Raw genomic sequence first — 14,656 nt, forward strand, 5'->3', positions numbered from 1 at the left:
AGTTGCTACTTAATCTGTGCATGATTCAAAAAATCACTCCTGTGGAATGCATGTGTTCTTATATTTTGTTTTCTTACCTCAGTCAAAAAAGCGGATAAAGAAAAATCAAAATACAGATGTTAATTAGGAATAAAGGTGGGGGAAAACCACTAAATCTTACTAAGGAAAGACATGTCAGCATGGAACAGTGATTATAAACTTGAAATTTAAAAAAGCATACCACAGGGAACTACTGAAAATTTCTTTCCTGTAAATATGCTAAAAGCTGAGCACTGTGCTACTGTGGGATGTGACCTACCATTTGAACAGACAAATGCAGTTGAATAAAAATCTAGAAAGCTAAATAGCAGAAGCTTTGATTGCTCAGTAAGCAGTTGTGGGAACTGTGTATACTGCTTAGGTAAAACATGCTGAATTGATACTTGAACAGCAGAAGTTAAAACATCGTAATTGTTCCTTCTGGTTTCAAACCATATTTGTAAAGGGGGAGGTAAAAAACCTTTGTGCTCCTGAAGATGTTTTCCCTTGTCCTCCCATCCCATCCCCCTTTTGCATTATTCCAGGTGCTTACTCTCCTTATTCACCCTTTTGCTGAGATGTAACGCATCTCTGTTATAGAACTAAATTTTGACATAGAGAAAAAAAGAGTTAGCTAAAGGTTGTAGGCCTTTGACTTTTCTGGACTATAATGACCCACCACAAAATAAATGTAAATTCCTGAATGGATAGATTGATTAGAAATGGTAATTAAATACGGTATTTTAAAATGCCTAACTTCTGTCTGTGGCTCAGCCTGTTCTTAAAGGGCTGCACCATGTGGAGAATTACGGCTGTTGCAGATAATAAATGTCATCCTCCCAAATAAAGCTATAAAGAAGTGGGGGTTTACATCTGCAAGTTTTGGCTTCAGGTGGCAGTCATCTATAGACAGCTGTATTCAAGTCATAAGGTCAGCTTTGCTTTCGATTCCAAGATTGTTAACTTGGCTAAATGTTGCTGTCTTCTACTGCTGCAATTCTCTGCCTTTCAATAGGCTATAACAGAAGGGACAAACTTAATTATTATTTTCTTTTTCTTCTAAAATAATTTTATTTCTAAAATAAGGAACTGGGTAGATGAATAATTAAACTGATGGGATAATAACTAACTTGAATTCCTTTTGCATACTGCTGTGATTCATATGTAAAATCCAATCATCACAGTTTAAGCAGTTTTCTCTCTTGAAGGGAAGAGGTGTTAAGGAACAGTGGAACAGCTGTATCAGTGATTCAGCAAGGAAAAATTATGCAATGCCTCTTGTGCTGCTGGTGGCTATGCCATCTCAAAAGATATATAAAGATGGTGAGACCCTATAGCAATTTTATCCAATTTTGGCATATTTACAATGTATGGGCTAAGAAATTACTACATTTCTTCCTAATTTTTCCTGTTTCCACATTTTACATTTGGTAACATAGTCACTGAGATTGATTTAAAATGTGAAGTAATCTACCTGCTTGGTCTTTTAGAAGCACGAGTGTCTGGAATTTCTGCTGTAAACCTCTGGGTAAGTTTGGATATAACACTAATTCCTGCATTAGTTTCTCCATCTGATGGATACAGTCTTTAGAGGGAAACAATACATCTTTCAGGTCCTTCAAAAATGCTTCAAGAAATGATAGCACAGTATAAAGAAGCCCTGGATGGAAAAACAGGTAATATGGTATTTTATTGTCTAGATCATTAATTCAGCAACTCTAAGTTACACAAAACTATCATAGAAAATTACTGAGAGTGCAGTTTTTGATGGGCTTGCATAGGGCACACGTCTAGGAGTCAGGATGTGCTGGCAAGTCTGCACTTGGGAGTTTATCTCCTCTGGGAGAGGTATTTATATATTAGATACATGGTAAAAACACTCTGCTACTTAGGGCCATTTATAACTCCATGTTGCAGCATTGAGACTAAATGCTGAATATACTAAATGGTTACTAACTCAGTGGCTCTCCATCTACCCAGCCCTCACGGGATTGCTATTCTAGGCTCTGGGGTGATGTCACCACTCCTACTTCACACGGTAATGCTGATGTGGTACAGTCCTGTGCCTTCAGCTGAAACTTAGTAGATGAAGCTTTCCTTAGGAATTCTTAACTTGTTCTGGTGAGTGTGGTTTTGCTACCTCTCCTACCACTAAAAGTGAAGAGGAGTCTGACATCTTTCATGCAAGGGCCATTCCTCTTTTCTTTTTTTTAAATGGGCCTAAGCTGCTATGGAAATGAGTGAAACACCTCGTGTTCTTGCTCCCTGCCTGAAAAACCTGGGGGAGATTGCAGAAGATCATTGTTTCATTCACAGAGCAGAAAAGTAATCTTCTTTTCCCCAGAAAGAATGGACCTGTTGTGAGTCATTAAATTAGGAACTACAAAACCAGCACAGAAAACATCGGAAGTGTTGGGCAGCTGTATTAAGAAGCAGCTTCCAGCCTGCTCTACCCACAGCTCTTACTGTTCATGCTAATGTGACACAAGTGAGAGAAGGGATGGTGTGTTCTGACCTGAGCTCTTCCTTTCTGAACAGCAATGTTGGACTTGCCCTTCAGTCCAAACTTGATGAAGTTCTGAAGTGTACAATGAAGGCTCCCAAGTTTGCTGTGCCCACTAATAATACCATGCAGTAACCATGCTTTTTCAATATTGCTATGCTATATTCACCACAATGGCATCAAAGACCATGTGGCAGGCCATACAATAAATACCCCCATTTTTACCCATACACTATACCTGAGAGCCAAATGATTGTGAACTCTTCAGACCCAAGAAGCTGTTTATCCAGTCATTTGAGAGAGAAGGGAAAGCAGTGCCAAAGCTGAACTCTAAAGAATCCACCTAAAATTTTAAGTTAACTACCTATCATAGTTCCCTACAGATGCACAGCTTTTCCTGGGCTCCCAAAGCCACACTACTCACAACACGTAAGTTGAGAGAACCTATTTTTATTGTACAGAACAGGGAGGTTGAAGCTTTGCACTAATTGCAAACCAAGACTTAGAATCATCAGAGGAGCTATGACCAACTCCTGCATAAGGCTTACATAAGTGGTGAGTCATGCAGTCTTACAAAAGAATAGGGAGAGAGGCTTTCATTATGTTGTTTGCCTAATCAGAAATATGAAAATAAAAGAACACAGCACTCAGTGGGTTACGTTTGGCTAACTGTAGGCTGAAATCTCTGCAGTTGCACTACGATAGAGACATTTCGTTGTTTGTGGTCCCAGCTTATATTAAACAGAGAGGATTTTTTTCATAAATCTTTGCCTCTGGGGCAGAGTTAAGGTTCTTTGGGAACCCTAGCTATGTGTTCCCAGACATTAATGTCTGGAAGCAGCATCCTGAGAGTAAAAATGAAGGTATATGCCTAGAGAGGATACTGGGAGTAAATGAAGAGACCCAAGGGCAGGGTAGGGTTTATGAGGATAAGCATGTGAAGAAGCGGTGGAGTGGAAGCAAAGCTTTTTAGGTTGACTGAAAAACAGTGTAGTGATGATTTCTCCTGTCTTACTAGTCTTCTTCCAAGCTGTCAGGCAGGTAGCTGAATGTGTAATATTTAATCCAGCACTGTTGTTAGGCATGAGCTGAGATACCTGCAGCCCTTACAAGACAACTGGAGAATTTTGAGGTTCAAAGCTGGCTGAAGCTTTAATGTTCTGCAACAGTGCTCTTTACATTGGTCTGATTAATCCATCACTGCTTCCCCTTTTCCTCCACTAGCCTTTTGTACTTCATGGGGCAAAAATTCGGGACTGTGTGGAGCTGTGGCCTCTTTGTCCCCACCTTATTCTCCTATAGGTCCATCTGGTTGCTCAATGCAAATACTCCTGTCTAACATCGTGTGGCTAGGCAGAGGAGCCAGTAGACATTTTTATCTGCCCCACAAAATACCTACCTGGAAAGAGAGCACAGCGCAATGTGGCACACGAAGAACAGGCACTGCTGCATGAACCATCAGGAAGGTCTATTTGCTCCTCTGTAAGTTGCCAGACTGCCTTGAACAGGATGACTCTGCAGGATCCGTAGGGCTGGGGTTGGTACATATGGGTTGGTTTTCCGTTTTAGTATTTCTTTGCGGATGGGGGGTGTGGAATCCCCTTCATCAACCAGTGGGTGGGAAAAAGCAAATTATTGAAAACTAATTGACTCAGGGAAATAGTTAAGCCTTAAAATAGCTCGTCAGAATGTGTATTCCCGCCCCTATCCCTGAATACTTCAAAATCTGGCTGTTCTTGCTGCACTACACTAGCAGAACCCCGGACTCTGTCCTTCAAGCCTCCTCCCCCTGGGAAGCTGTAGGGCCGGAGTCAGAGCCTGGGGAACTACAGCCTCCGTCCTGCAGCCCGGCCAAGCCCCTGGCACCGGGGCCGCACCAGCGGCGATTCCGCAGGCTGTGGGACGCGAAGGTGCCGGGGATCCCGAGCATTCCGCAGGCTGTGGGACGGGAAGGTGCCGGGGATCCCGGGCATTCCGCAGGCTGTGGGACGGGAAGGTGCCGGGGATCCCGGGCATTCCGCAGGCTGTGGGACGGGAAGGTGCCGGGGATCCCGGGCATTCCGCAGGCTGTGGGACGGGAAGGTGCCGGGGATCCCGGGCATTCCGCAGGCTGTGGGACGGGAAGGTGCCGGGGATCCCGGGCATTCCGCAGGCTGTGGGACGCGAAGGTGCCGGGGATCCCGGGTATTCCGGAGGCAGGGAAGTACAGAAGCTCTCGCCTAGGTCCCAGTATGCTTTTTCTTGCTACGGCAACGACGGGAAACATCAGCTGGACTCAGCAATCTTCAAATCATAGAGCCCTTTTCGTCTGAAAAAAGAGACGGTCGATTCAAAGGAGAGGGGTTTCGCAAGTGCGGTGTTCTTCGCTGACACCTGGCCCTTTCCCCGGCAGCCCGAGCCCCCGAGGCGGCCCGGCGGCCGCTGTGATGCCAACGAGCGCACGGCGCTGCCCCATTGAGTCCTTAAGCGCCGCTGATGGCCCGGGCGCGGAGCGGCCGCCCCTGCCCGGGGCCTTTGGCCCTCGGGGCTGCGCGCCCTGACCGGCGCTCGGCGCACTCGCCTGGCCGCGCCCAGCCGGGCCGGGCCGGGCCCGCGGAAGGGCCGCTGCCCCCTCACGCAGCGCGGTCACGGCCGCGGGGCGCCCGAGGCGGCCCGGCCGAGCCCGCGCCGCCGTCCATGGCGACCCGCCCGCCGTGCCTGTGGCTGTGCCTGGCCGGGCTGCTGAGCCTGCGGGCGGCGAACGCCCTGCCCCTGCGCCCCGACCCGCGGGACGCCGTGCTGGCGGAGGCCTTGCAGCGCCTGCGGGAGGTCTTCGACATCGAGGAGCTGCCGCCCGACGTGCTGCCCCGCAAGAAGCCGCCCCAGTTCATGGTGGATCTCTTCAACAAGGTGGCCGACGCCAACGGCATCACCCGCGCCCCGGGGCTGCTGCAGGGCGACGTGGTGCGCAGCTTCGAGGACCGAGGTGGGCGCGGGGCGGCGGGGCCGAGCCCGCGGTGAATCCCCGCGGAGCCCCGCGGCGGGCGGGCCGGGCCCGGCGGGGTCTGGCATTGTTCCTAAAGAAGGGTCTTTTCCAGTTCACGTGGACCACCACCACTTCTACTTCGACATCAGCGCGATGGAGAAGGGCGAGCAGATGCTGAAAGCCGAGTTCAGGGTCTTCAAGCTTAAGAGGACGCATCGGTCCAGAAGGTCCGACATGCAACACTTCTGCAAAGTAAGTGGGGAAATAGTTAAACACTTAATTCTGTTACCTTTGTTACTAATACTGAAAATAAGGAGTGCAACTACGTGCCACACGAACCTGCTGTGTTGTTATTTTTGTTTTGTCATCCTCACTTTTTCTTTACCTCCAGCATGCAAAGAAGTAATGCAAAGTTTTGACTTTGGCTTTACGCTGACCTTTGTGCTATGGCGGTGAGCTTTCCCTAAAGATACCAATGTCATACCTATCCCAAATGTACTTTTATGGGATTTGAGATGTTTCAAAATTCGAATTGAAATGTGTCTGCTGGAGCTGCTCCGAAAAATAGTAATAGCAGCCAGGGATTCATGGGAAAACAGGGCGGGCAAGGAAATTGAGTGTCTATTTCTCTGGCAAAGGGTTTTTGGACTTTTTCCAGACCTAAAGACAAGTATGTGGAGGAACAGAAGACTTTGATGGTATTAGGTGTTCAAAACAGGATAGGGATGGTTAGGATATTTTTCGATAGTATCTATATCTGGTATCCTGCCTCTGAATACATCTAGAAGTAGATGTATGTAGCGATAACTGTTTTCCTCTTAAACTGTCCTAAATCTACTTTTTACCTCTTTTAGAATGACGGTACAGTTTTACAGGTGTGATGTAGCAGAAACCTGCATAATCTTCATCCTCCTAGTTTGCTGTAATAACAATCAAATTAATTTCTTCTTGTTTTTGTTGTATATTGCTGTTATTTAGGTGGAAGTGTATGAGCTCTTGGAGAGTGAAAATAAGCCACATAAAAAACACCTCATTGCATCAAGGTTATTGTCCCTCTACACGGAAGGCTGGGAAGTCTTCAACGTCACACAGACAGTAAGCAGAGAAATCTGACTTAATTTTTTTTCTTAAACTTTTGAGATGACACCTTATAACTCCAGCATAGCCATTAAGCTGGGTTTTGAGGTCAAATTAAATTCAAACAGAAGGACAGCAGCAGAGGAAGAAGCTTTCTCTCTACCCTTAGAAGTACACCTGGTGCTACCTGAATTAAAGAAGTGTTTATGAGCTGCTAGGAGCACAAGCATGGTGAGAACTGAGTAACCCAAACCTAGTCGATGGAGGGACATCAGGCTTAGGCATTGGTTGCCTACTAAGAGTAGGTTTTCATTTCTCCTTTTTATTCTGGCAGCATTTCTGTAGAGCAGTATTGCTTCAATGTTGTGTTTCCGGAGTTTATCATGGTTGGATTGCCTGTCATTCAACTTCCCCCATAGACTTCTGTATTTGTGAGCTTCAGGATTTGTTTTGTAGCTATCCATAAAGCGTAACAGGTGAATGCCTTTTTGTAGCAAAAGAACCCACACGTGGTTTAAAGCTGTACTCTGGGACAGTGTTTTTCATTGCCTATGCTTTATGATCAGACTGAACAGCGTGCTTGGATGATTGGTTGAGTTCCATTTTAAGTCATGATATTCCTTCTAGAGAATGACCTGGCCTAATCGATCAGTGTGCAGTTATAACAATTAGAGAAGTAAATTTGCTTGATTGTGAATTTCTTCAAATGCCATGTTTTTTACATTTACATAAGTCTTAATAGTATGAAAAGTCTGGAGACTTAATATTGCTGTGTTCAGATTGCTACGAAAAAAAATTTCTGCTGAAAGTCAAAGAGAGCTTATTTTAATATTAACTTCTACACTCAAGTGTTCACTGGTAAATTCTCTGAAATTAATGCTCTTTCTGTAAATGTAGCTTTGGGGAATGCATATGCTATTTTGTATTTTTAAAGTGTTGAATTACTGGTTTAAATATTCAAGTCAATGGAGTCTCTGCTATACTGTTATCTCACTTCTATTATAATATATGTCCTTATGCTCTCATGCCTGTTGCCTATTCTCTTTTCCTAATATAAACATTGCTTAATTATAATGCTGTAATTAGAATATTGAAACAATATTTTTTCTTTTCCCTATCTTCACCAGGTTTCCAAGTGGGTTGGAAACAGCAGCTCCAACCATGGCTTTTGGATAACTGCGACACATGTTTCCAACCATGAAATGGAACACAACGTGGTTACATTTGCCAAGAGCCAGAGCGCTTTGCAGGAGAGCAGAAATGCTCTTCTTGTCCTCTTCACGAACAGTAACAAACGGAGGTCTCACAGCTTTGTACCCTCTGCTACAAGTAAGTGCTCTTTTAGAATATGAATTGCCTGTTCATCTTCTGTCACCTCCTGCTACCTCACGTAGACCTAACCTTAGTTATTTACTTGCAGTATTGAACAGGTTTGAAGTTCAGCTTTGTCAGTGATCGAAATTTGACTTGATAGTCCTTCTAGTAGGTCACCAGCATCCTAAATTGCCCCTCCCCTCACAAAAACTGTGTGTGCCAGAAATATTCATTAATCCTAAAGAGAATCCGGTTTATTTAGTTTGTAAAGGGGTGGAAGTTCTATTTTTAAAGTACTGCTTATATTATTTTTGTGGTGGTGAAAATTGCATGAAAATTTTATGTTAGGTTTATACTGAAAAAAGTCAGTGACCTGAAATGCTTTGTCAAAATTCTGGTAAAATATCTGTAAGTAGAGTCATTAAGTGTGATTTTAAGAGTGAAAGAGGTTGTTAAACAAGCAATTTGAACTTCTCTGTCCTTGTCTTGGTTTTAAGCACCTATTTAACTTCAATGACTAATTAGCATTGTGTCTAAAGGCTGCTTTCATCAAAGACAACGCCCTCGTGTCTTAAAATACAAAACAGTGTCTTACCTCTCCCACTGACTGGCCTTAGTGTAATATCAGCTAAGGCTGGATTTTAGGCCCTGATAAATGCAAAGAGCTCGAAGGAGGGGCAAAAATCATGATGTTCTGGCTTTCCAGGCTTTTCTGGTAAACGGTTGTATTTGCATATTAGAAGTTAGGTAGGACGATATTCAGAAGTAGGTGGTGAAATTGATTAAAAATAAAATTTAAAAATTAAAAATTGGTCTGTTTATTTTTGTTTTCCAAATAAAAATTTATAGTGAAATCCTAGATCCAGTTCAATGAGCATCAAGCTCTGCACGGCATACTGTGTCAGGATTGAGAAATTTCTTAACAAAGAAACTCTCTAGACCTGCACGTTGTTCGCGGTCAATGACCATACAGATTGTTCTACGAATCAGTGAGTGAAGCGATCCAGCTTGTGTACATGGATGTCCATGGATCCCAGGGTTTCTCAGAAGATACTTTAATAAAGCATCCTATTGTCAGTACACTTCATTTCTTAGCAGTGATCTGTAAACCTGGTGGTGGTATTTTTTAGAATCAAAAATTTGAAACATATATTTTTTACAATGTTACTTTGCACATTACCAGGTTTCTGCAAATTCTGCTTTGCAAGTGTATTGGTATAGCTCCTGGAAGAATGCTGGAGAGAAAAAGGCTGTGATCTCCACCCTCTGTTAGCACTGCCCAGAATAATGTGTGTTGTAGGAGTGGCTGTATGAAGACAGTTTATACCATTCTGACTAGATTCAGCCCCGAAGAGGAACTGTGGAGTTCAGAATATTTGGTAGATAGATCATTGTGGGGTTTTTTTCTATTTCTGCTGAACTGGGGCTTTTTCAGGAGCAAAATTTGACAGATTTGGAAGTATGGCTGAAAAGGCAATTGAATATACACACCTTCTGGTACATTCACAGGTTAGGTGCCATTTTAAAATCTGCTCTGAAGACTTTGATGTAGATTTACTTAAAATAGACTTTCATGCAGAATACTGTACTTTGTAAATAAACTTTGTTTGTGAAATATTAACATACACCTTCCTTTCAGAATCAGAAACAAACCCTGCCAAATCTGATGCCTCACATGTTTCTCAAGACACTGCTGTCGTGGAAAGCAGCAGTGCCAGCATGAGCAGGAGACCCCGAGCTGCCGCGGCCGCTGCTGCCAGAAGCCCGTTAGCAGCATGTCACCGAAGGGAGCTCTATGTAGACTTCCATGCTATTGGCTGGTCAGGATGGATTATTTACCCAAGTGGATACAATGCATTTTATTGCAGAGGATCCTGCATCTTCCCTTTGGGAGAAAGTCTAAATGCAACAAACCATGCTACTGTTCAGTCCATTGTTTATACACTGAAATTGTCTCAAGATGTCAGCATGCCCTGCTGTGTGCCAGATGAATTGAAGTCCCTCAATCTTCTCTACTTTGATGACAAACAGAATGTCGTCCTTAAAAATTATAAAGACATGGTGGCAACAAGGTGTGGTTGTCATTAGCAAGACATTCTTTTTTCTCTGCACTTGGTGTCCACCTGGATTCAGCTCCCCATTTGCCACTGAAGATACCAAAGGAGATGGCATTTCAGTTTACGGGGCAGGAGAGACAGAAACTGGTCTGTGCTTCAAATCCTCCTCTCACCGTGGCTGTGGAAAGGTGGCTGGCTTGTGAAGCATTGCGGACTTCAAGACCTCCATGGAGAGCTCTTTGAGTGCCTGAAACCAAGAAACCTATTAAAATCAGGAACTTGCTATGTGAAGGAGTTGGAACACATTAAGTTGACTGTTCAAATTAAGGTCTTGTTCTGTATACCAAGGCTAAGAATTTCTAGTGATTTAACAGGCATGGCATCCTGCCTCAATCCAGCATGGGATGCAGGTGTCAGTAGCACAGCCTTAATCAGTGTTGGCTGCATGATCCAGTGGGGATGTGCAGTCTTACTTTGAGCTTTCAGGGTAAGTATTTGCCCAGAGCTAATTTCATAGGTTTCTACCACTTGTAGATCATGCATTACCAGGAAACGGACTTCTTCTCCTGAGTTTTATGCAGCTCTACCAAATGCAGAGAACTCCTCATAAGTCCCCATGGGACTTGCTAGCCAGTCTGAAGGAGCCCATAGGTCAGTATTTGTCTGGGAATGAGCATACTTGGCTTCTAACTCAGGGCTGCAACTCTGTATGGTGAGGCCAGTGCCTGTCTCTGTAATGGCTGTCAGGGTGTGTGGCACCAGAGATTGCCTTTGTGTATTTGCTGCACTGTGGGATCCTAAGCTTGGGTCAGAATCCTCGTGGTTTAGCAAGAAGAAAGAAAACCATGAAGCTTTGGAGGCCCATGAGAATTTTAGACACTGGCCTGGTCTGGTGTCTGAGGTGAGTTTTACTAGAATGTACTTGCTGATTCCCTTCCCTTCTTTGAAGAAGAGGAGGACACAGGCTTGGATGGGGCCCCTTGAGATCTTTCAATCTTGCTACAGTTTCATGCAGGTAACCAGCCCATTGCCATTCCTCAGTCAATGCATTGAGGTGTATCTTAAGCCTGGTTGGTTTCTTGTCTCCATTAACCCTTGAAGGAGGCTGACCTCTCACAGAATGTGGCATCTCCCATGGCCAGAATCTTCATGGAGAATTTTTTTACTCCAATGAGACTTTAAAAAAAAATGCAATGTTTTTCTTTCTGTAAATACTGATGTCTATAATAAATTTATTTTATTTAAAACCCAAACACTTGGGGTATATTAAATTAATCTGTAATATAAAATGCTAATTTTAAAATAAATGTAATGTAACATTGGTATGGTTTGTATGTTGTATTTGAACCTTTCCTAGAGTCATGAATCAAATCATTTTCCAGAAGAGAGGACATTCCCAGTGGCTTCAGTGGGTACTGTATCAAGTCCTCTGTGTGAAGGGGTATAACAGATAAGGAGAACAGACATGTTTCCCTTCAGTGAAGATCCAGTAGTTATTCCTCAAGTAAAAGCAAGTTATTCCTCAAGTAATCTTGATATATGGTTGCCCTGGTAAAGTGGAATGTAAATCTGGTAGTAGGGTGGTTCTAACTGCTGCATCAGCCACACCCAGCCATGGGATTCAGTGCCATTGCCAAAGGGACCTTGGGAAGCATAGAGGGCCGTAAAGGATCTCCCTTTAACTGTTTTATTTCCCAGGCTGCTCTTATGCACTTTTCCCTTTTCACTGCAGAAGTACCTGCAGTGTTTTAACGCTGTAGGAGCCACACCTTGAGAGTGGCAAGATGCATCTACAGTGAGAGTCTGGACGAGGTTGTTTCTGAATGGTGACTTCAGCTGATGTTTATCTTTGCTTCTTGTGCTAGAGGCCCTAAGAACTGAAGCCAGAAGTTTTTACTGGCAGCATTTGGAGTGGATTGGCAGAGGCAGGACCTGAGGATCTGTGTCCAACATTGCATCTTCTGTCCATGCATGACAAATGCTTCCAGCACCATCAGCTGTATATCAGCTTCATCCTTCACTGCTCAACCCAGAGAACTGCCCATTGTTTTTCTAGGATATCTTAATGTATTTCTTCTTGTTTCAGATGCCAGGAAAAAGAAATTCTACTGAAAAGCAAGTATGATTAATAAATAAATGATGGGCACGCTGAATATTAGCTAACATAGTGCTGCCCTACAATTGGTGAAATATGCACAGGCAAGCTAGGAGCACTAGGTAGTTTTGCACACATTAAATTATTTTGTTTCTGCACCACTCAACTTAGTCTTATTATGCCCCATTAAACCCTGATAATTAAAACAAAATATATTGGAATTGTTTATCCTGGACTTTGTAAGGAAATGAGGTTCATAATAATGCCAAGGGAAAAAAATTTACACTACACCACAACTTGTAATTAGAATAACAATTAAGCACAAGTAGGCTCTTTATTTTTGTTGCTTTTTTTTTTTTTTTTTTTTTTTTGCTTTAGAATAAAGGTGAATTTTCTTCTTATTCATTAATTGAAACATGTAAAAATTCCAAAATAAGAAGAAAATCTTGCTTATGGTACAGCTGATGGGTTACGCTCAGCACCATGACAAAGCATTAGGTCCAAGTTTGGAACTAAAGTGGTCCAGGCATGTGAGGTATGTGCAGTCACACTCTGCTCCTTAAGGTGTGGAGAGCACTAAGCCTTGTCCTGACAACACTGCAGTGTGGTCTGAGTGGGAGAGAGCCAACCATAAAGAGCACAAATTCACTAGAGTGGTCTCCTGTTTGCAGAAATGTTTTTTTTAAGGGATTTCTGTGATGCTCCTTTCACGAGGTATAGATGATGGGCAGGTGCTTCTTGACACTGGAGCAGGAGAAGGGATATGCTGGGGGTAAGGCAGGAACAGGTAAGGCAGAAGGGATGGGCTTGGGGAAATTGATCTGAGGTGGTTTCCTTTTTTTGGGCGGGTGGCGAGCTGGGGAAGAAAACTTCTATGTGCCTGCCCTGAGGAAGTTGGCACACAGCTCTGCTGTAAGCTCTCTTCTATCCACTCTGCAGGCTTGAAAATGCTGTTTGGTATGAGGCAATCTTCTAGGAATGCTCGGTGTTTTTTCCAGACTGCCAAGGGTAATTAATATGGTTCCTGTTCTTCGTGTAGGAAATGGGGCAATTATTTGAAAGACTCAAGGAGGATAGTATTTATTCATAGTCCTGGAGCTTGTCTTCGGGAAAGAGGAGTGACTGGGTGTTTATGGTAAATTCCAGGGCTTTCCCACAGATACCATACCCTCCAGACTATCGCCAGTCCCTTTCAGACTGCACATGCAAATGCGTTTATACGTGTGGGTTCATTCTTATGTACACTCACGTGCACATGCATTTATGGTCAGAGGCAGCTTCACTTCTGGTTCATCCCAAAGGAGGGTGCAACTTGCCCAGAACTGAGATGGAGTGCTTGGGCTAATGTGAGAACATTGCCACATCCAGAGGGTGCATTTCAATGGTTTTGTGCAAAAGTATGTCACACCTAGGCCATTTCTCTGCTGGCCTGGAGTGGAGCTCATCTCAAAGGAGAGTAGTTAGTAGGTGTGAATTTGCCTTACCTTTGGTGAATGAGACAATTGTGCATTAAAGCAGCTAGTAAAATGTTTTATTTCTTCCTATTTGGTTTATAGCTAGAAGCCATTCACAGAATAAGGGGGACTGCTAACTTTCTGTTGTAACAGAATGTGTGCAGCTTTAGATTCTTGCATATACTAACTGCCCTTATTCAGAGCTAGATCGTGGCCTGCCTTATTGTGTAAAACAAAAGTTACAGATTTCCCCTGAGAAAATGACCTGATACTGAGAAGTGACTAAACTTTAACTGAAACCACGATTTGGTGATGCTGTAAATTCAGGCCTTGTGACACAAAGCGGCATTATGGCATGGTTCAGATCTGCTCACAGAAACTGCTTGATTAACCAAGCTTGGTTAGAAGACTTATTTTATCCGAGAAGGAGCACCTTTGTATGATATCTTCACTAAAAACCCAGATAATTCCCCTGAAAACCAGTGGTTTTTGCCTCATCCTGGCATAGACCCTGCCTGTGCTAAGCATAGGTTTGGTAAAGGCACAGCTCCAGGCAGAGAGTGGCAGTGAGGAAGTCTGACAGACTAATCTTGTGTGCCACTAGAGTTGCCACAAGGTGCCTTCTTGTTTTCCTTTGAAAAGGAAGGCAAGGGTGAATTATGGGCTGTTCATAGGGCATTCACAGGGTCCTGGCCAGCTCTGAAGGGAACCATACAGCACTAAGGGAATTATGTGGAGGGCAGTGGTGAAGGTCTGTGTGTACCTACATGAAGCTTTTTGCGACCTGGATTGAATGAGCATAACACTTGCCAGGACATAAACAAGACAAGAACTCATGGGATCAGGCCTGGCATACTGAATGACTTCTCCGTGGTATGTAATTTAAGCTAATATCCCTTTCTGTCTCATGCACTTCTTTGCCATGTCATGAAATTTCTATCCAATGCAATTGATTGCTTAGCCCTTGTCTAGGCTCTGATTAGAGACTTTCCTCTCTGATGTTGCATGTTCCTTTATCCAACGGTCATGTAATTTCTGTCAACAACAGCTCCCAAATGAGAAGAAAATATATACCAGTATATGCATACCAGTATATGAAGTCTCCATTAAAGGCAGAGGGAAGAGAGAGAAGGAAGGCTTACTATAAATGGGACCAGGAATGTAGAAGTTCAA

At 43.6% G+C, this 14,656-nt stretch overlaps 1 protein-coding gene across 1 annotated transcript; it reads left to right on the plus strand.

The window, feature by feature from the left end:
* The first annotated feature begins 5,197 nt into the window (after window positions 1-5,197).
* Window positions 5,198-11,140, plus strand: LOC128810842 (bone morphogenetic protein 7-like). Its single transcript, XM_053983982.1, has 5 exons — window positions 5,198-5,486; window positions 5,599-5,738; window positions 6,465-6,581; window positions 7,691-7,892; window positions 9,517-11,140. The coding sequence occupies exons 1-5, from the start codon at window positions 5,198-5,200 to the stop codon at window positions 9,963-9,965; spliced, it is 1,197 nt and encodes a 398-aa protein (XP_053839957.1). The 3' UTR covers window positions 9,966-11,140.
* Window positions 11,141-14,656: the final 3,516 nt, after the last annotated feature.

Source organism: Vidua macroura, chromosome 8, assembly GCF_024509145.1.
Source record: "Vidua macroura isolate BioBank_ID:100142 chromosome 8, ASM2450914v1, whole genome shotgun sequence".
NCBI lineage: Eukaryota > Metazoa > Chordata > Aves > Passeriformes > Viduidae > Vidua > Vidua macroura.